Below are 23,326 nucleotides of genomic sequence, written 5' to 3' on the forward strand. Positions count from 1 at the left end.
ATTCTTTGTTTTCTTCATTTTTTTAAATCAAAACAGCACATCAGCTAGCAACTTAGACAAAAATCTTTTTTACAAAAATTTGAATTTAACCGAGCTTTTCTGTGGGACAAGCAAACCAAACCTTTCCCTCTTGTTTTTCAGAAGATGCTTATAAGACCCAGGTGAGGATTGACAATGAGCCTGCTTACTTGGACATCTTGGACACTGCTGGTCAGGTAGACAATGAGTTTAAGTTAAAAATAACAATTGCTTTAAATTTGAAATGATAACTATATCATCTCTCTTCCTAGCGCCTCCAATGCAACCTTCCCCGCTTTCTCTCGGATTCTTTCTTTCTTTAATTGTTGTCTAGATTATATGTTTAATAAACCTCAAAATCTCTGATAGTTTTATGTTTAACCTCATGCACACTTGACAGTAAAATAGATGGCCTTGACATTTCAAAGAGGAGAACAAATTTGCAATATCAGTCAAGGATTACAGATGAAAAAATGATTTTAAAAGGTGAATCATATTTATAAACAGTCCTTTGATGGTCTAAATATAAAACTTCATGTTCAACTACTACGTTGCCAATAAAATTATAAAATTAAGATTGTAACTTGTTATTTTCACACAAACTTAGAAATGCTATTATTTGGAGGCAGGAAAGGAAGGGCTGTAAATTATGTAAAAACATTATACTAATGTACATAATTTTCAAAGATATAAGAAGAAAGTAAGCAGAATAAAGTACTCTGTAATAATTATAAGAAGAACGAGGAAATGCATCACAGATACAAGATGCCAACATTCTTGCTGTGTAGGAGAGTGGAAACTTTATTTAACTTTATAGTCTGCAGATAATTGTTAAAATACACTCGTTTATTGTGTCACATGTAGTCCATTAAATTAAAAGCAAACAGAATAAACAGAGAAGACGAAATAAGAAGGTTTTAATGCTATGTAACACACGAAAAAGAAAAAGGCATTGAAATCCATATGTATAATACGTACTTATGAATATAAGCAAACCAGAAATCACAATGAGTGTCACTGTACCTGCTTGTAACAGAACAGGCAGCTGTCATCAATGGCATGTTAAGTAGAAACGATGCTCACCTATCTTCTGTGAGAAGGAAGATATACAGAGTGAGGCAGGACTCAGTGGTAATCCACTTTTCTAGAGTGCAAGTTGTCCATACCTTTTCCTACACACACACACACACACACACACACACACACACACACACACACACAGACACACACACACACACACACACGGGAGATTTAGTAAACCTTATAATCATATCAGAGGAAAGATGTTTTATTCCAAAGCAATTTTAGGCCGCAAAAGTGAAATTTAGCACTAGCACAAAAGCAAATGTTTTAAAAATTCTAATTTCAATATTAAAGCCAACTGGTGAGCCAAATTTAAAGAAACATTATAAAATCATATAAATTTTGATTACAACAGAAACCACTGGGGTTTAAGCTCTATGTTATCGTTACAATAGTTTTCCTTTTGTTATTGGTTTTTGAACTTAAAGATTTGAAAACTTAAACATAGAAATTATAAAGTTTGATCCCAGAACAAGAGAAATTTAAAAATAAGTTTAATTTCTCATTTCTTTCATATAGCTATTTATGAATGACTGCAGAAATTAGAGTGTTGGTAGTGAGTAATTCACTAGAATTGACAATCAATTTCTGTGATATGAATCGTATGCTAACACACTCATTTGTTTCAAGGGGCTTTGGACAATGAACTGATGGGGAAATTTCTAAAGACTTTGGAGACATTAAAATGGAAATTTATCTCAATTATTCAAAAGGACATTTTAATGTAGAGCAAAATATACTTATTTCCAGGGAAACTGGAAGCCTAATTGGAGAAAAAAAAAAGTAGGCTAAATTCCAGTCTAAGAAATGAGACATTTTAAACTATAATAATCTTCAACCACTCAAATGGTTATTTTAATAAACAAACTCAAATGGTTATTTTAATAAACAAACTCAGAATATCTGAAAGTTTCAATTAAAATGTTTTATAGAACGTGAATCCTTCATTTGCTGAGCAGAAAGGTTGTTTCTCTTCTCTACTGATCGTGGGCTTGCTCTTGTCATCACAGATGATACTGTTTTACTGGGTGTGGGACAATTTGTCTGTGGAGCTTCTAGGGCTATTCTGTTATTCCCCCTGGAGAGGAACACATTTCAAATGTCCCCTGGTCTACAGAAAAGAAGTACTAGGAAGTAGACCTAAACCTGTGAGTAGTGTCAATCAGATCCAGCTTCACGCAGATTGATCGATCCCCATTGCTACACAGGCTTTTAAGGTAGAAAATAATCACATTATTGCTTTGTGCTTTGTTATGTGCTGTTATTATACAGGTGGTTAGTACAGCATATTAAGGGGCTTGTTCAGTATGACCGGGGATAGGAAATGGTACAAATCTGTGGACAAAGTAACAAGCAATGAAACATAAATCTGAGGCTTCATGACTGATAAGATTGAGAAACTTGGGGGTATATTATTTAATAAATAAGAGTGTCAAATCTATACACTGTTACATACTCCCAAGCCAGGTATTTGTTGTAGCCAAAGATAGCAGTACATAAGGCTAAGCAGATGGCGATATGTTGGCTTTTATACTATTATTAAGCCTGCTCACACAGAAGGTGGTCCATACAGTTGATTTAACAGAAATTATATCCCTGCAGGGGGCTGGAGAGAACACAACTGAAGTGTTTTAATAATGCCACATTGTTTGATTTTTGATAACATTAATTTTCATGTTGGTTGAAATTTATTATTTGTACAATAAACCTAGAAGGGAGATAGAAAAGCTATTGTTAATTTTACTACCTGGAATTTGAATACCATGGTATGTTATGGAGTGATGACCTGTCCTCTGAGAGGCAACAGTGAAAGAGGGAGACATCCTGCCTGTTTTGTGTTTGTTTCTGTAGAGACAAAAAGAACAAGCTCTTTTTCACATGTTGCAAGGCTTATGGAGGACACAATGAAAAAATACAGATTTATAAGAAAGGACTAACATATTTGATTAACCCAAGTCTTATGTACATAAAAAATTCATAGAATAAAGATGTATCTGGAAATCCAGGGAGACCTTGAATTGTTAAGCTTAGATTTGTTGACATATGGACAACTATGCCAAGAATGGTTGGGCAAAGAGGGTAGGAGCTAAACTGAGGTAAAAAACGAGGCTAGCTTGTTTAGATTCCTTCTGGTCTCTCCTTGAGACATTTCTTTTTACTGTGGTTAGGGAGGGTGCTTGTCATGTACAGGTCTTCAAATGACAGTAGGCTCTGCTGGTGAGATGGCATAGGTGGGCATAGGGGCAGAAAGACCTGCATGGTGGAAAGGAAGCTGATTCGTGCAAGCTATTCTCTGACCACCCCCCAAATGTGCATCACAGCACATGCAAACTCACAAGTAAATTAATAAGTAAGTGCAATAGAATACTTTTTAATAAAAGAGTCATCAAGAGAAGGTCATACAAACCATTATATTTCTGTAATATTGGCAATTTCCAAGATTCCTTACTTGAGGCTAGCAAGCTCCGCCCCTCCCCCTATGCTGTACAGGTAGTCTAGAACCTCCATAGAAATTTTATGGAAGAAAGTGTGGGCACCATCACATCTCAGATTAGGAGGATGTTAACCTGTCCTTCTTCTAGGGGTTGGATTAATATTTTGACGCCAACTCTCTCACAAATGCCCATGAAACATGTTTAGCTTCTCAGCCTTTTAGGAATTGTGTTTCCACAAGCAGCTAGTCCATGGACTGTAATGGTCACAAGTTTTCTAGCATCAAACTAAAGCATTCCTGCCTATAGCTTTATTGGCTGTAGGTGCATCTGTTGAAAAAACTAATTATGTATTTTGTAATTGTAGTTGTTGAGGCTCAAAGGGGATAAATGCTTTGTCAAGGTTGTGCATCGACTTGATGGCTACTTGAGACTCTGAGACATTCACACTTTTCTTTTACATTTTTAAAAAACAAAACATTGTAGTATATATTAAAGACTTCATAAACAAGGAAGCAAACAAACAAACCATTCAAGTCTGTTCTCAAACACTCCAAGGTTTGGAATAGTGGGCATTCCATGTTTTAAAAGGTAGGCAATTGTGAGAAAGTCTACAGTGGATTTATGCAAGTCTTGTTATGGGGCTCTCTGAGATACCTATAAAGTCTCAGCCAAAAACAGGAGACTTGGCTGAGTGTGGTGGTGCACACCTATAATCACAGCACTCATGGAGGCAGAGGCAAGCAGATCTTTGTGAGTTCAAGGTCAGCCTGGTCTACAGAGTGAGTTTAGGCTAGCCAAAGCTACATAGAGAAACCCTGTCTTGAAAAAAGAAAGAAAATCTTAAAACCAAAACCCAAAACCAGGAGAGTTACATGTGGTTTTAATTGAAAGTCTAAATAAGTATAGCAAGTTTAATTTAACTATAAATTTATTGTTCATCTTTATAAGAAATAACGAATACTTCTCCAACACCTCTGACACTTATACATTTATTACTAGGCTACTACATCCAGTAATTGAAACAAGACTTGGAAATAGCCACACACTTGGCTATTGCAGGGGCTCTGTCACCTTAGCAGAACAAGAAACACAGTGTTACCTGGTTTATTCCCACCAGCTCTGCAGTCAGAGAGGGCCTCCAGCCAGTGTGAACCTAATTTACTCCTCTGTGAAATAGGAGAACGAGACTTGATCTCCAAGGTGCCATCCAGATGTAAAGCTCTGTAATTTCTGAATTATTGCTGGCTTGATTAAAGTTTTCTATTAAATCTATTAAATCTAAATCTATTAAAGTTTTAATTGGCAATTAGGCTCCAACTTCCAACATGGAAGTGTTTGTGGCTAATCTTCACAGAGGAGGCTTTAGGGGATGACCTCTTCCCTGAGAATCATCTCACCCTACAAATTGCTGTGGATTCTTTAGAGACTGGAGAATGGAAATTGAGCCAGAAGTGCCCCCAAATGGACACAAAGTTCTGACATGACCACAATGTCCCTTGAGATAGTTAAGACACCCTCCCCATGTCTTGAGGGCAGTGCAGGTATACCTAGGCCTTCAGTGAGCCCTTATTGTATGTTGATGGTTCTGACCATCTCATGGATGCTGAGTAGCTTTCTCAGGCAATCAATATAATTTCACATGATAAACACTAAACACAGGAAGGTGGAGTTTTTGAGAATTTAAGTATAATCTTTAACAAGGACTGTGGTGGCGCTTTACTCTGAGTCTAAGCTGGGTTACCTCATTCTTTCCCACTTAACTAGGATTTTTAGACCCCAACATTTCAGCAGTGTGCTCCTATGGTAAAATAGTGTGACAATTTAAGCTTAGAACAAGAGGAGGCACTTTTAAAACACAAGATTAAACTTCCCCCTACCCCCAAAATCAGATGCTTGGATGTGGCTCAGTGGTAGTTGAGTCTTTGCTTAGCATCTCTGAGTTCCTCAGTTAAAGTCACAACTTCTGTAGGAAAAGAAGAAAACCAAATGAAAAAATACAAAGTTGGTTAAGAGTAAAGCAATGTGTTTTAAATGCTTGTATTTACGTAGTTGGCTAGATGCAATAATGAAATTATTTATAAATAGTACTACTAAGCTTTCAAAAATATAATCAAGACTTCTATGATCATTCATAGGTTAACCACTTTTAAAGTGTTTTTTAAAAGTTAATTTTTTTTTCTATTCAAGGGTAAAAATCAGCTATACTATTAACTATAGAAGACCTGGACAATGACTATGTATATCTGTGAGCAGTGTGCTTCCCTAATGTGATTATGTGTGCTCTAATATATTTGCAACGTTAGATTTTGCATATTGAGATTAAAAACAAATTTTAAAAAACCCTGAAGTTTTTGGATTTGAAGAATTTACACTTTCACTTTTGCACATTAAGAAGGAATTAGACTCAAAGTTGAAGAAATAAATATTTCACTGTGTATTTTATTCCTTCCATCTCCCTACCTTTCTCTTATATTTATTTCATTATGAAATTCTGGTTTAAATATGTTATTTGGTGGCATAATATGCAGAACATTAATATTTATGTACTTACCTGTGCATCTTAGCAGATATTTGGCAATTTTCCACATTAAACCTGCCAAAATAAAAAAAAAGCATGATTTATAGTTTGCATAAAATCTTCAGTAAAATTGTAAGCAAGATTTTATTTGCGCGTGCACTGGGGGTTGAACTCACGGTCTCGTGTGTTCTGGGCAAGTGCTTCACCAACTGAGCAACATCTCAGCCCCTGTCGACACTTCTTAAAGCATGCTTTTGATAGAAGTGTCTGATAATTAGAATTTCTTTCTTAATTCACTCACAGTTCATGTCCCAGACTCCTGGAAGCAACTGACATGACGCAGCCACTTCCGTATTCCACTGTGGAGTGTAATGCCGAAGCGTGTTCAATAGTTAGTGCTGGGGATTATGCATAGAACTGTCCCTGAGGAAAACACTTCAGGCAATATAGAAATGTTTCTCACTGAACATTCATGTAAGTGGCTACAACTGTGAGTCCTAGAATGCTGAAGATGCCTTAGAGATCGCAATTTCAATCTTCACACTTTACAAACGCAGCACATTATAAATCAGAAGTGCCTTAACCTAGACCTAGTGGCTACTAACTGACAAAGATGGGAGATCTTTGATTTTTGTTCATGATCTATACCTGGAGTACTGGAGGAAAGTATCTACTTACCTCCTCTGAAAGCAGTCTCTTCCAAAATGAATAGTACCAGGATATCGGTAGATGGCAAGTCCTACAATTTGTAGTTTCTTTTACTTTTTCAATATAAGTGATATTAATTATCATGAAAATATTTAGTTAAAAACCAGTATAGACCTGTGGAAGAGTCTGGATGGATAGAAGAACCTGAAGGGGACAGATGCTCCACAGAAGACCAAAAGAGCCAATGAACCAGGGCCCAGAGGGGCTTGTGGAGACTAAAGCACCAACCAAGGACCATGCATGGACCGGGCCTAGGCCCACTATGTAGATGGAGCCCACAGGCAGCGCAGGCTTCATGTGGGTCCTCTAGTGAGGGGAGCAGGGGCTGTCTCTGACAAGGACTCTGTTGCTTGCTTTTTGATCACTTCCTGCCCTGACTGGCTGACTTGCCAGGCCACAGGGGAAGAGGATGGACTCAGTTCTGATGCAACTTGATGTGCTCAAGTGTGTTGGTAGGAGGGGGGCTCCCCTTTTCTGAGGGATATGGAAGGGGGTCTGGGAAAAGAGGGAGGTAGGGTGGGGCTGCAGGGAGAGGAGGGAGGAGGCTACAATCAGGATGTAAAGTGAATTAAAAAGAAACAATATAGAACACCATGAAAATAAAGGGCCAAACATTGAGAATAGAACATCTCAAAGAGTAATGTTATTGTAACAATTTTTCATCACTACTCTTTCTGTTGTTGTTGTTGTTTTCTTTACATTGTTTTATAGAAAGGCTTTTGGAAAATGTGGTGCACTTCTAACATGGTAAGCATTGTCTGCATATTGATGAACTGGAAATGTGATCATACTATCTAAATGAATTAATTTCTATTTGGCATATGTATAAATGTTTGAATTACCAGTAGCTATTGGCTTATCCCATAACACTTGTAACCTCAGCAATTATTTTATGCAGAAGAAGACAAGGAGGAATAAGTAAATGAGAAATTCAGTGACATATATGGGTCACGTAGCTTGTTTTCTTCTCCTATCTGACCGAAATGGGTTCTATAGTATTACATGAAATATTTATTGTTTCTATAACTCATTTTTGTCTCACACAAAATGAGGTAGCTGGAGTAAATGTTATTTAAATATTTTGTGTTCCATCATATTATCATTCTCAACACTAGTTTGTCTATTACTTCTGCAATGAAATATTTTGTAGTGGAAAATGATTACATCTTCTGGACAGTTCTAAAAGATGTAATAGGCATACATGTTTTTTGATGTCTCCTGTTTTCAAAAATTATTTTTGAGTTTTTTCTTGTAAAAAGAAGCTATATTGGATGATTAAGAGAAAATGCTACTAATAAATTGTAAAAGTAGTTCTCAATACTGTTTTAAGAATAATAACTTTTTCTTTTTTTCCATTTTTAAATTATTTTATTCTTGTTACATCTCAATGGTTATCCCATCCTTTGTATCCTCCCATTCTTCCCTCCCTCCCATTTTCCCCTTATTCCCCTCCCCTATGATTATTCCTGAGGGGGATTACCGCCCCCTGTATATGCTCATAGGGTATCAAATCTCTTCTTGGTAACCTGCTGTCCTTCCTCTGAGTGCTACCAGGTCTCCCCCTCCAGGGGACATGGTCAAAGGTGAGGCACCAGAGTACGTAAGAAAGTCATATCCCACTCTCCACTCAACTGTGGAGAATGTTCTGACTATTGGCTAGATCTGGGTAGGGGTTTAAAGTTTACTGCCTGTATTGTCCTTGGCTGGTGCCTTAGTTTGAGCGGGACCCCTGAGCCCAAATCTGCCTATCATAATGTTCTACTTGTAGGTTTCTAGGACCCTCTGGATCCTTCTACTTTGCCATTCTCCCATGCTTCTCTCATCTAGAGTCACAATAGGATGCCCTACCCTCTGTCCCAGTTTCCTGGTAAGTGAAGGCTTTCGTGGGACATGCCCCTTGGGCTAGTATGCAGATATAAATGAGTATATACCATTTGAGTCTTTCTGCTTCTGGGTTAACTCACACATTATGATCATTTCTAGCTCAATCCATTTATCCACAAATTTTGGGAATTCCTTGTTTTATAATAGCTGAGTAGTATTCCATAGTATATATGTACCACAGTTTCTTTATCCATTCTTCTCCTGATGGACACTTAGGTTGTTTCCATGTTCTGGCTATTATGAATAAGGCTGCTATGAACATGGTTGAGCAAATTTTCTTGTTGTGTGCTGGAGCATCTTCTAGGTATATTCCAAGGAGTGGAATAGCTGGGTATTGAGGAAGCCCCATTCCTATTTTTCTGATATAGCACCAGATAGATTTCCAAAGTGGTTGTACTAGTTTGCATTCCCACCAGCAATGAAGGAGTGTTCCTCTCTCTCCACATCCTTGCCAGCATGTGGTTTCGCTTGAATTTTTGATCTTAGCCATTCTGATGGGTGTAAGATGGAATCTCAGAGTTGTTTTGATTTGCATTTCCCTGATGATTAAGGAGGTTGAGCATTTCTTTAAGTGTTTCTCAGCCATTTGATATTCCTCTGTTGAGAATTCTCTGTTTAGTTCCAAGCCCCATTTCTCAACTGGGTTATTTGGTTTGGTGGTGTTTAATTTCTTGAGTTCTTTATATATTTTGGATATTAGACCTTTGTCAGATGTGGGGTTGGTGAAGATCTTTTCCCAGTCTGTAGGCTGTCGCTTTGTTCTCTTGACAGTGTCTCCTGCCTTACAGAAGCTTCTCAGCCTCATGAGGTCCCATTTATTAATTGTTGACATTAATGCCTGGGCTGTTGGTGTTCTGTTCAGGAAGTTGTCTCCTGTGCCAATATGTTCCAGGCTCTTCCCCACTTTTTGTTCTAAGTGACTTAGTGTCTCTGGTTTTATGTTGAGGTCTTTAATCCACTTGGATTTGAATTTTTTGCAAGGTGACAAATATGGGTCCAGTTGTATTTTTTTACACATAGAGCTCCAGTTAGACCAGCACCATTTGTTGAAGATGCTATCCTTTTTCCATTGAAAGGATTTGGCTTCTTTGTCTAAAATCAAGTGACCAAATATGTGTGGATTCTTATCTGGATCTTCGATTCGATTCCACTGATCAACCAGCCTTTTGCTGTGCCAGTACCATGCTGTTTTAATTACTATTGCTTTATAGTACAGTTTGAGATCAGGTATGGAGACTCCTCCAGAGCACCTTTTATTGTACAAGATTGTGTAAGCAATTCTGGGTTTTTTGTTTTTCCATATGAAGTTCAGAATTGAACTTTCAAAGTCTTTAAAAAATTGTGTAGGTATTTTGATAGGGATTGCATTGAATCTGTAGATTTCTTTTGGTAGGATGGCCATTTTTACCATGTTAATTCTTCTGATCCAAGAGCAAGGAAGATCATTCCATCTTCTCATGTCATCTTCAATCTCTTCAGAGTTTTGAAATTTTTTTCAAACAAGTCCTTCACTTGCTTAGTTAGAGTAACTGCTAAATATTTTATATTGCTTTTGGCTAATGTAAAGTGTGTGGCTTTCCTAATTTCTTCCTCTGCAAGTTTGTCATTTGTGTATAGGAAGGCTACAGACTTTTTTGAGTTATTTTGTATCCAGCCAATTTGCTGAAGGTGTTTGTCAGCTTTAGGAGTTCTCTGGTGGAATTTTGAGGTTCTTTATGTACACTATCATATCATCTGCAAATAGGGATAATTTGACTTTCTCCTTTCCCATTTGGATACCCTTGATCTCCTTTTGTTGTCTTATTGCTCTGGCTAGAACTTCGAGTACTATATTGAAGAGATATGGAGAGAGTGGACAGCCTTGCCTTGCTCCCCATTTTAGAGGAATTTCCTTGAGTATCTCACCATTTACTTTGATTTTGGCTATTGGCTTGATGTATATAGCCTTTATTATGTTGAGGAAAGTGCCTTGTATCCCCGATCTCTAAAGCTTTAAACATGAATGGGTGTTGGATTTTATCAAAAGCTTTCTCCGCATCTAAAGAGATGATCATGTGGTTTTTTTATTTTCAGTTTGTTTATATGGTGGATTACATTGTTGGATTTCCATATATTAAACCATCCCTGCATGCTTGGAATGAAGCCTACTTGGTCATGATGAATAATATCTTTGATGTGTTCTTGTATTCGTTTTGCAAGTATTTTATTTAGTATTTTTGCATCGATGTTCATCAGAGAAATTGGTCTGAAATTCTCTTTCTTTGTTGAGTCTTTGTGAGGTTTAGGTATCAATGAGACTATGGCCTCATAGAATGAGTTTGGTAATGTTTCATCCCTTTCTATCTTTTGGAGTAGCTTGAAGAGTATCGGTATTAGCTCGCCCTTGAAGGTCTGGTAGAATTCTGCACTGAAGCCATCTGGTCCTGGGCTTTTTTTTGGTTGGGAGACTATCAATGATTACTTCAATTTCTGTAGGGGAAATGGGACTATTTAGCTTGTTTATCTGCTCTTCACTCAACTTTGGCAAGTGAAATTGATCAAGAAAATTGTCCATTTCCCTTAGATTTTCAAATTTTGTGGCATATATGCCTTCAAAGTAGGATCTTATGATTCTTTGTATTTCTTCAGTGTCTGTTGTTATGTCTCCCTTTTCATTTCTGATTTTGTTGATTTCAATACTGTCTCTCTGCTTTTTAGTTAGTTTGGCTAATGGTCTGTCTATCTTGTTGACTTTCTCAAAGAACCAGCTCTTGGTTTTGTTGATCCTTTGGACTGTTTTCTTAGTTTCTAATTTGTTAATTCCACCCGTGAGTTTGATTATTTCCAGACGTCTACTCCTTTTGGGTGTTTCTGCTTCTTTTTTTTTCTAGGGCTTCCAGTTGTGTCATTAAGGTGCTTATGTGCAGTGCTCCCAATTTCTTTTTAAAGGCACTTAGTGCTATGGATTTTCCACTTAGCACTGCTTTCAATATATCCCACAAATTTGGGTATGTTGTTCCTTCATTTTCATTGAAATTCAGAAACTCCTTGATTTCTTTCTTTATTTCTTCCCTGACCCAGGTGTCATTTAGCAGAGAGTTGTTTAGTTTCCACATACGTGTAGGCTTTTTGTTATTTCTGTTGTTGTTGAATTGCAGCCTAAGCCCATGATGATCTGATAGGATACAAGGTATTATTTCAATCCTCTTGTATTTATTGAGGTTTGCTTTGTGACCTACAATGTGATCAATTTTGGAGAACTTTCCATGGGGTGCAGAGAAGAAGGTATATTCTTTCTTGTTTGGGTGAAAGATTCTATAGATATCTGTTAGATCCGTTTGACCCATGGCATTGGTTAATGATGTTATTTCTCGGCTTAGTTTCTGTTTTAATGACTTATCCTTCAGTAAGTGTGGGGTGTTGAAGTCTCCCACTATTATTGTGTGGGCATCGATGTGTGGTTTAACCTTTTTTAGCAAATCTTTTACAAATGTGGGTGCCCTTGTATTGGGAGCATAGATGTTCAGAATTGTGATTTCATCTTGGTTGACTTTATCTTTGATGAGTATGAAGTGTCCTTCTGCATCCCTTTTGATTAATTTTGTTTGAAAGTCTATTTTCTTCGATATTAAAATGGCTATGCCTGCTTGCTTCTTGTGACCATTTGCTTGGAATATTTTTTCCAACCTTTTATCCTGAGGTAATGCCTATCATTATGGGTGAGATGTGTTTCTTGAATGCAGAAGAATGTTGGATCTTGTTTATGCACCCATTCAGTTAATCTGTGTCTTTTCATTGGAGAATTGAGACCATTGATGTTGAGAGATATTAATGACCAGTGACTGTTAAGAGACTTAATTTTGATGTTGTTTCCAGTTGAGGGTTTGTGTAGTTGTGTTTTTGCCATGGTATAGTTATCTATTTCCTGAGTAGTTTTGGTTGTAGCTTGACCTTTTGGGATGGAGTTTTCCTTCTAGTACCTTCTGTAAAGCTGGATTTGTGAATAGGTACTGTTTGAATTTGGTTTTGTCATGGAATATTTTGTTTTCTCCATCAATGGTTATTGATAGTTTTGCTGAGTAAAGTAGTCTGTCCTGGCATCTGTGGTCTCTTAGGGTTTGCAGGATCTCTGTCCAGGCCCTTCTGGCTTTGATGGTCTCTGCTGAGAAGTCGGGTGTAATTCTGATAGGTTTGCCATTAAATGTTATTTGGCCCTTTTCCCTTGCAGCTTTTAATATTTTTTCTTTGTTCTGTATGTTTTGTGTTTTGATTATTATGTGACGGGCAGTTTTTCTTTTCTGGTCAATTCTATTTGGTGTTCTGTATGCCTCTTGTATGTTTATAGGCATCTCTTTCTTTAGATTGGGGAAATTTTCTTCTATGATTTTGTTGAGAATAGTTTCTGGGCCTTGGAGTCTGATATCTTCTTTTTCTTCAATGCCTAATATCCTCAGATTTCTTCTTTTCATGGTGTCCTTAATTTCTTGGATGTTTTGTGTCAGGAGTTTTCCAGATTTGGTATTTTCTTTAATGGTTGCTTCAAGATCTGTGATAGTATCTTCTAGACCTTAGATTTGTTTTTACATCTCTTGGATTCTGTTAGAAAAGCTCACCTCTGTGTTGCTTGCCTTCTTCTCTGAGGTCTCACATTCTCGTTTTTCTTCTGTCTGTGTGTTTATCATTGAATCCATTTTCATTTTCAGATTTTTAACTGATTTTTTTATTTCTTTCATCTGATTGTTTGTGTATTCCTGAGTTTCTTCCATTGCCTCTTTATAGGTCTTCAGAGCTTGAACTGTTTTATTAAAAATATGGAACGCTTCATGAATTTGCATGTCATCCTTGCGCAGGGGCCATGCTAATCTTCTCTGTATTTTTCCAATTTTAGTATATGTGCTGCCAAAGTGAGCACACTTTTCTTTTTCTGAACAAAATGTGAGTCACAGAAGGACAAATCAGGGCTTCTTCTCATGTCCTTTGTAGTAAAGCAACAGAATTATGCTAAAAATTCATTATTTCTTTTTAGATTGATGAAGCGTGATAAGGAGTCAGGGTGTTGGAGTTTGTGCATATCTGGAAGCTTCAAGAAGGATTTAGAGGAAGGCAGATGGAACACTGGATACTTGAGCTTAACTAAAGTATTAAGGAAAAGCTTTGTGCCACTTTCTAGACAATATTTCTGCAATTTACACTAGTATCATGGCCAGTTCTATGTTCTGATATTGTCTCAGTCTCCAGAGTTTCATGGGGTAGTAGTTTGGCCAATGGAGATAACATGAGAAAGAAGTGGGGGTCTTTAAAATGTGGAATCTTAGCCATGGCCTCAAGGATGTTGATGTTGCTTTAGTTAGTTCTTCTGAAGGAAGCTTGATATGACCAGGTCATAATGGGCCTTCCTGGTCTCTGGTTTATCGCCTCATCCTTTAATATTTTCTGCTCATAAACTGTTACACCATTTTTTTTGCTGTGATATACCCAGTGAGTGGTAGTGCTATATTCTTAGACCTCAAATGCCATAAGTTATGTAAAAATTAAATACAGAACCTATGGTATTATAACAAAGCTGTGGAAATTGGACCACAACATATGGTAGTTGGTAATCCAGAATTAATGATATTAATTTCTTTGAGAATTAATGATATTAATATCTTTGGGATGACATACACATCAAATTGCATAGAAACGATGCCCCTGAAAACCCACAGGGTGAGTGCCACAGTCTTTGACTTTGAGATAAAACTATAGTGAGTTTAATTTAAGGAATTTAGTTTTTAAATGTTGCTTTGTGACTTAAAATTGAGTAATATCCCATCCTATAAAACTAGAACGATTGTTCCTACGAACTGAGCAGAAGAGCCTGACTTTAAAGCAGCAAAACAACACCAAGAAACTTAGGAGTACAGAGGGAGAGTCGATTGGTCCTTTTAGAGCTGCTTTTCTTGCAGGGACTAGTTTACACTAGGTAAGTTAGGTCACTTCTTATTGGCTAATGTGAGTTTGCTTGGCATTTGTCTTTGTTTTTGAAAACTGGTCCATTGCAGAATTCAGTGTAATTTTATATCACAGAGCTGAGGTGATGTTTCAATTTGATCTGCTCTGCAGGAGGCCAGTGTGAAATATCAGTCCAAACAGAAGGCTGTAAAGCATTAGCATCTGACATACTTTATCGCTAATATTTCAAAACTTAAACAAGTGCATTGGTTTTCTATGTAAAATTAAGATTTTAAGAGGAAAATTGTCTTTTTTATGTCTGTATCTGATGTCTTGTTAGATATTTTGTGATTTTTTTCACTCACAATATTTTCAATTATTTTATTTTTGTACATATACATTTATATTATTACACATATATACAATAGATTAGCTATGGCAAGAAGAACCATAACACAACCAGGAAATATATAACTGATACACTCTTAGTGTTTTGGCTATTTGTATATGACAGCCTTGAAGAAGATATCTTTCCTATCTTGGTGCATCTAAATTTCTGAATGTAAATCAATCTCCATCACATATTGTCATTAGCAACCTAAAACATCTATCTAGACCTAAAGTCATCTTAACCCCTAAACAATTAAGCTTCATTATAAAACTAAGCTACTTGGTCTTCAACTCCCTCATAGACTTGAGAAGGAGTAAACTTGATTATCTAAGTATGCTGGGAGTACAGGTTAGTAGCTTTCTGAATGAAAAGATGACAGAGACAGTTTTCTACCTGAATAGTCACCCAATAAGGTTGGAGCATCTTCTTCAGCTTTCTGGCCCAATATATCTGACAAACATATTTTTTGAGGCAGGAACTATAGAGTACTTGCTTACCCTGTCTTGGCAGAGTTTGGCCGTCAACTCTGCCTGCATCCAAGCTTTCTCTTTTTTAGGCAGAATTCTGTCTGTAGTAGAAATGAGAACCTTTTGACCAGTAGCTCGTTTGTCACAGTTAAAGCCATATCCATAAGGAGGTCCTTTGATGCTCATCATCTTCAATGAGGTAGGCTGGGTGTTGCCAGGAGTTAGCCTGTCTCAATGTCAATGAAATTTTTAAGTAATAAAAAATTTTAAAATGCCATATTCTGCATGTCTCTTGGGTTTATGAAGACCTTGTCTTTCTATAGAGTCATATCTATCTATTGCACCTAAGATGCACTAGCATTTAATTTATATAACTTATTTCTCCTAAGCAGCTTGATAGCACTTTCAAGTCTCATCTGTATTACTGTAACCTCTTCCTCTATAGCCTGGCTTGGCCGTCTTGCCAGGGGGAAGTGGTGTAACTTCAGTGGCCAGAGTGCATGTCTGAAGTAGTCCCTACTCTCCAGACATGGGATCCACAAGGAGACTGTGCTAATACAGCCAAGCAGTGGGTGTTGTTTCCCTAACTTCTTTCTCAGAATCTTTGTCACTTTTATACAGGAGGGCTACTGATTTTTTTGTGTTGATTTTCTATCTAGACTTTGATGACTGCCTCTATTTCCTCAGGTGTGATAGGACTATTCAGTTTGTTTACCTGATCTTGATTCAATTTTGGCAGTTGGTAGCTATCAAGAAAATTTTTAATTTCATTTAGCTTTTCAAATTTTGTGGCATATAGGCTTTTGAAGTAAGACCTGATGATTCTTTGGATTTCCTCAGTGTCTGTCATTATCTCTCCCTTTTTATTTCTGATTTTTTTTATTTGAATACTCTCCCTTTGCCTTTTAGTTAGTTTGGCTAAAGGCTTGTCAATCTTGTTGATTTTCTCAAAGAACCAGCTCTTGGTTCCATTGATTCTTTGAATTGTTTTCTTTGTTTCCAATTTATTGATTTCAGCCCTGTATTTGATGATTTCCAGCCGTCTACTCCTCTTGGGTGTGTCTGTTTCCTTTTGTTCTAGAACTTTCAGGTATGCTGTTAAATTGTTAGTATGGGATCTCTCCAGTTTCTTTATAAAGGCACTTAGTGCTATGAATTTTCCTCTTAGCACTGCTTTCATTGTGTCCCATAGTTTGGATATATTGTGCCTTCTGCTTCATTGAATTCTAGGAAGCTCTTAATTTCTCTTTTTATTTTATCACTTACTCAGATGTCATTAAGTAGGGCGTTGTTCATTTTTCTTGCGTTTGTAGGCTTTCAATTATTTCTTTGGTAGTTGAGTTTCATCTTTAATCTATGGTATTCTGATAAGATGCAAGGGATTATTTCAATTTTCTTGTATCTATTGAGGTGTGCTTTGTGGCCAAGTATGTGGTCAATTTTGGAGAAGGTTCTATGAGGTGCTGAAAAGAAGGTGTAATCTTTTGTGTTTGGGTGCAATGTTCTGTAGATATGAGTTAGGTCCATTTGTGTCGTGATGTCTATTAGTTTCCTTGTTTCTCCATTTAGTTTCTGTCTTGATGATCTGTCTACTGGTAAAAGTGAGGTGTTGAAGTCTCCCACTATTAATGTGTGGGGTTCAATGTATGGCTTAAGTTTTAGTAATGTTTCGTTTACAAATGTGGGTGCTCCTGTGTTTGGGGCATAGATATTCAGAACTGAGAAATCATCTTGACGTATTTTTCCTTTGATGAGGATGTAGTGTCCTTCTCCATCTCTTTTGATTAGTTTTGGTTGAAAGGCTATTTTGTCAGATACTAGAATGGCTACTCCAGCTGGTTTCTTAGGTCTGTTTGTTTGGAATACAGTTTTCCAGCCCTTTACTCTGAGGTAATGTTAATTTTTATTGCTGATGTGTGTTTCCTGTATGCAGCAGAATGATGGATCCTGTTTTGGCATCCATTCTGTCAGTCTGTGTCTTTTTACTGGGGAGTTGGGGCCATTGATGTTAAGAGATATTAATGACCAGTGTTTGTTAGTTCCTTTTGTTTTGATGTTGGTGGTTGTAGAGTATATGTTTCTGTGTTTTGGATTTGTGGATGTGGAGTTACTTATTTATTTCCTGAGTTTTCCTGGGCATAATTAACCTTCTTGGGTTGGAGTTTTCCTTCTAGTACCTTCTGTAGGGCTAGATTTATGTTTAGGTACTGGTTAAACTTGGTTTTGTCATGGAATATCTTGTTTTCACCATCTAGGGTGATTGAAAGTTTTGCTGGGTATAGTAGTCTGAGTTGGAATCTATGGTCTCTTAATGTTTGCATGACTTCCACCCAGGCCCTTCTAGCTTTTAGCATCTCTGTTGAGAAGTCAGGTGTAATTCTGATGGGTTTTTCTTTATATGTAAATTGACCTTTTTCTCTTGCAGCTTTTAATATTCTTTCTTTGCTCTGTACGTTTAATATTTTGATTATTATGTGGTGGGAGGATTTTCTTTTCTGGTTGAATCTATTTGGAGTTCTGTAAGCTTCTTGTATGCTACTGGGCATTTCTTTAGGTTGGGGAAGTTTTTTTCCTATGATTTTGTTGAAGATGTTTTCTGGGCCTTGGAGCTTGGAGTCTTCTTCTTCTATTCCTATTATTCTTAGGTTTGGCCTTTTTATAGTGTCCCAGATTTCTTGGGTGTTTTGTGTCAGGAACATTTTAGTTTTAACATTTTCTTTGACTGATGTATCCATAACTTTGATTATATCTTCCACACTTGAGATCCTCTCTTCCATTTCTTGTATTTGATTGGTGTGGCTTGTGGCTGTAGTTCCTGTTTTTTTTTTTTTCCTCCTTTATTAATTTATTCTTGTTACATCTCAATGGTTATCCCATCCCTTGTATCCTCCCATTCTTCCCTCCCTCCCATTTTCCCCTTATTCCCCTCCCCTATGACTGTTCCTGAGGGGGATTACTTCCCCCTGTGTATGTTCATAGGGTATCAAGTCTCTTCTTGGTAACCAGCTGTCCTTCCTCTGAGTGCCACCAGGTCTCCCCCTCCAGGGGACATGGTCAAAGGTGAGGCACCAGAGTATGTGAGAAAGTAATATCCCACTCTCCACTTTACTGTGGAGAGTGTTCTGTCCATTGTCTAGATCTGGGTAGGGGCTTAAGGTTTACCGCCTGTATTGTCCTTGGCTGGTGCCTTAGTTTGAGCGGGACCCCTGAGCCCAAATCTGCCTAAAATAATGTTCTACTTGTAGGCTTCTAGGACCCTCTGGATCCTTCTACTTCGCCTTTCTCCCATGATTCTCTCATCTAGAGTCCCACTAGAATGTCCTCTCCTCTGTCTCAGTTTCCTGGTAAGTGAAGGCTTTCGTGGGACATGCCCCTTGGGCTAATATGCAGATATAAGTGAGTATATACCATTTGAGTCTTTCTGCTTCTGGGTTAACTCACTCATTATGATCATAATTTGCTCAACCATGTTCATAGCAGCCTTATTCATAATAGCCAGAACATGGAAACAGCCTAAGTGTCCCTCAATAGAAGAATGGATAAAGAAACTGTGGTACATATACACTATGGAATACTATTCAGCTATAAAAAACAACGAATTCCCGAAATTTGTTGATAAATGGATTGAGCTAGTTCCTGTTTTCTTCCCCATGTTTTCTAACTCTAAACTTGCCTCAGCTTGTGCTTTCTTTGTTTTTCTAATTCCCACTTTAGGTCTTGAATAGTCTTATTTATTTATTTCTCCTGTTTGATTGAATTTTCCTGTAATTCTTTTTTAGGATTTATTCAATTCCTTTATCTCTTTGGATGTATTTTCCTATAGTTCTTTATAAGATTTATTCAATTCCTTCATCTGTTTGGATGTATTTTGCTGTAATTCTTTATAGGATTTACTTAATTCCTTCATCTAATTGAGTTTATTTTCCTATGTTTTTTTTTTGAGTGATTTATTTTTCTCTTTCAAAGCTTCTATCATTTTCATCACTTCAGATTTACAGTCTTCTTTTTGCATTTCATGAGTGTTCATATCTCCAGGGCTTGCTGTGTTCGGATCACTGATTTCCTGTGTTGTTACATGGCTCTCAGTTTTGTTGCTAGTCTTCATGAATCTGGTTGTCTCTGGTGTTAGCAGGCATAGGGGTTCCTCCAATGAGGTCGCTATCTGTTTCCCAGGTTATCCAGGCACGTTGATAGCAAGTAAAGAGAACTCCAAGCCAAAGGTTGTTTGCTAGGGCTCCCCAGAGGCCTCCTTAGGATGTTGGACAGTGGGTGTTAGAGACTGTACCCAGCTCAGCTCAGCTCGGTTCCCTAACTGTATTCCAGTTGAGTCGGGCAGGGGAGGATTGAGCTGATACATTTCTAAGCCCAAAGTTCCTCAGGAACCCTATAGTCCTTTTCAAGATGGCATAGCTCTGTCTATCTGCTGTGTTACACATGATTCTCTGTGCCCTGTTTGGGTAAGGCCAATGGAGAGAGATTAGAGCTCCAAGCTTCTCAGGAAACAGCAGCTAATGTGGGGTGTGGCCTACACAAATCTCTGGTCTGTGACCTAGGTGGATCTGGCCAATAGGCTGTAGGTGGGTGGGGTGAGGTCAGGGCCAGAAGCTGCTAGCAGGATTGCAGTTAATGAGTAATGTGGCCCATGCTGGTCTCTGCTCAGTGGGCTTGCCTGTGTCTTAGCTCTATCTGAATAGTATGCTTTAGGCGGGTATATATATATACAGACCAAGGCCTGAAGTTACTTGTAGGGGTGTGGCCAATGTGGACTATGGCCAGAGCCTGGATTCAGCTCTGCCAGCCACAAGGTTTATTCCCAGATAGTATGCAGTTAGGGATGCTATAAGAGATCTGGTCTCGAAGCAAGCTGCTCATAAGTTCCACAGGCCCTCTTGTGATGGCAGGGGTATATTTACCTACTCCATGACCCAGCTAGTCTAGGCTGGCAAGCAGCTGGGGGTCTGAGATAGCTCAGGGCTCAGAAGTACTTGGGTGCCCAGCACTCTTTTCTCAGGAGGCAGATAATGTGGATTGTGTCCTGTGCAGGGATTAAGCTCTGCCTGTTGGCTCCCTATCTAGGATCCAGGGTGTTGGTTGGGGGTGGGGCGGGGGAGTGAGAACCCGGAGCTGCAAGTGTATGCCACACTTTTTCTGTTCCAGGTCCCACAAGCTGTAGTTGGCAGTGAGGGCCGGAAGGTGCAGGAATTTCCCATGCTACTTCCCAAGATGGTGGCTAATGTGGGCTGTTCCCAGGGATTTTTCCTTGAGTTAGCTGGATGGCCGGGTGTCAGACCCACCCGTGCCCCACACAATTTGGATCCCTCTCACCTGGGAATCAGAAACACTGGTGTTTTGTAGTTCTCAGTTTGGTCTTTAGGTTGCTGTGCTGTGTTTCCTGCTAATCAGATGCACTGTGCGATAGGTGCTACTATCTTGGAATTCCTCTTGTGATATTTCTTAAGTATGTGTTTGTCCAGTTGATGAAAAAATATACCATAGCCAAGTGTGTGTGTGTGTGTGTGTGTGTGTGTGTGTGTGTGTGTGTGTGTAGCATAGTGGTGGTGAGGGTGAACTTCTAGAACTTTAATAGTCTATTACAAACTATTCTTGTTGCTCGGAATCCTCAAAGACCCTGGACATTGCTCTTGAAGTAAAAATTTTGCAATCCAAATTTCTTCATTCGAAATCAATTCTGCAATTAGACAGCAGAGTGCTCAAATGATCTCATTCAAGGAGCCTATGCTATTTGTTGAGCCAGTTACCGACAGAGAGCGTGCTGATTTTAACACCAGTGAGAGACTGAAAACAAATGGACCCAAAGAGTTGGAAAGCATATTGCCCCAGAGCAATTAAATGTCTGAAAATCACGTAAGAGGTATCTTCTGATCAATAGAGCTTGATGAGGAGACTCCGTGTGGGGCTCTTTGGAGAAGATGTTCATTTAGCTGTGTACCAGAATCCTCTGAATTCTGAATATAGACAGAGGTGATAATGATTATTTCATTCAAAGCCTACTCTCAGGGATAGAGGAGACCAAGCTATGGTGGCAATCTGAAACTGAACAAGGAGCCCACCTGCCAGGAAAATAAGTATCTTTGATGTTACTAAGAAATCATGAGTTCAATTCCCAGCAACCACATGTTGGCTCACAACCATCTATAACAAAATCTGTATACATAATAAATAAATAAATATTAAAAAAAAAAAAAAAGAAATCTGGAGCCAGTTGCTCTCCTGTCCGGCTGCTGAGCCAGAAATCCCCACCCTGCCTTCCACTTTGAAGCAAAGCTGCCTGTCTCTGAGGGACTCTAAAGATAAGCATGCTCTCATTTTCTGAACATATTATTCCTGTGAGTAGCTCTAGCTTTTATCTAGAATCTTCTAGCTCATTATGCTGAATGTTGCTCCCTCATCCTAAATAAACTCATGTTTCAAATGGAAGATAAAATATCTAATGGAAAATTGAAATATATTTATGTCAGTAATATTTTAATGGAGCTATAAACTGAGTGCTCTCCCTGAGGAAAATAGTTTTAAAACCATTTAAAATGATTTCCCCTCCCATTTATGGTTTGCTTATTTTTGTAGTTTTAATTTTCTTTTGTGATTCAGGGAAGCCCCACTTAGGACAAAATGCAAAGTGCTGTTATTTCTCTTTGCAGATACCCAGATTTGACTTCAAATCAAGCTTCTCTTCTCAGAAAGCTCAAAGTGCTTTCCTGGAAGAGGGATGGGATGTAATTTCAGATAGGTTTCATATGTCAAGAAGGTAGAAGTCTGTTATTATAGCTACTTGTCTCCTCACCCCTGTATCATCACATTTGAAATGTCATAGAAATGATGCTGAATTATGGAGGAAAAAAATAGTCAAGACACAATTGAGATGGTGGCTTTAACTAAAGTAGTGTATAATATAATGGGCTGTATCAGGGTTACTTCTCATTAAAATCCTAGAAGCCAATAGGATTGAAATAATTCCACAAATTATAAGGACAGTGCTGTATTAGTGTATTTCATCTCTCCCCTCTGACAGGAGACCTTGGTAGGCTTCTAATTCAAGCAATGTCCATATGCCAAATGACTCATGTTAGTAATTCTGGTGGTAAATGTATATAGTGCAGTAGATATCACTTCGTATATTGTGCGTCTCTAGAAAGATTATAGAAAATCTAGTCTGAGTACTAATCACTTGGTATTTTAGGGGGACAATATTAAAAAATTAACTTTAGAATCAGATCAGCTCTCCTAATGGTCTCAAGTCCTCACAGAAGATTAGCAAGTCAGGCCGTGATGCTGCCTCCATTTAGACCCAGGTGCCTCCTTCTTCTGTCTTGACCTTGCACTGTAACTATAGACCAGAGAAGCCTGTGATGACGTGGTCATCAGGAAGCAGGGGCCAGTCTCAGAGCCAACCCAGAAGGGTAGCCACTCTGATTGCCATTATGGAGTTCTCAGCATGGCTGTAATCTTATCAGACCTGTCCCATCTCTTCACTGGATCTGACTTACTATGTCCAACAGTAAGTGACCTGCCTTTACCAAACTGTCCTTCCCAACCCCAGACCTCTGCTAACAACTCCTGTGTTCCTAACCATACGTTTACTAAACTTTGAGAAAAGAAAAGTCAGTGCAGAATTTTAATCATTTTTGAGGTTGCTTGTCATGGTTTAGATTCTGTTGCTTTGAAGAAAAATACGCCGACTGAAAACAACTGAGAGGGGAAAGGCGTATTTTACAGATTTTAGCCAGTCACCAAGGAAAGCCAGGGTAGGAGGTCAGGCAGGAACCTGGAGGCAGGAGTTGAAGCAGAGACCGTGGAGAAGTGTTCACTACTGCTTTGCTTGTCATGGTTGGAGCAGCTAATTTTCTCCCCCCCCCATCTTTTTTCTTCCCTCCCTCCCTCCTTCCCTCCCTCC

At 38.2% G+C, this 23,326-nt stretch overlaps 1 protein-coding gene across 6 annotated transcripts in view; it reads left to right on the top strand.

Annotated features, from left to right (window-relative positions):
* Positions 1 to 23,326, top strand: part of RIT2 (Ras like without CAAX 2) — a 369,751-nt gene that overhangs the window by 141,074 nt on the left and 205,351 nt on the right. For all 6 annotated transcript variants that reach the window (XM_084779109.1, XM_084779108.1, XM_084779107.1 and 3 more), the window contains one exon: positions 142 to 215. In XM_084779109.1, coding sequence (XP_084635235.1) covers positions 142 to 215 — 74 coding nt within the window. The remainder of the gene's footprint in view (positions 1 to 141; positions 216 to 23,326) is intronic.

The sequence above is a fragment of the Acomys minous genome (assembly GCF_964271855.1).
Source record: "Acomys minous genome assembly, chromosome: 4".
NCBI lineage: Eukaryota > Metazoa > Chordata > Mammalia > Rodentia > Muridae > Acomys > Acomys minous.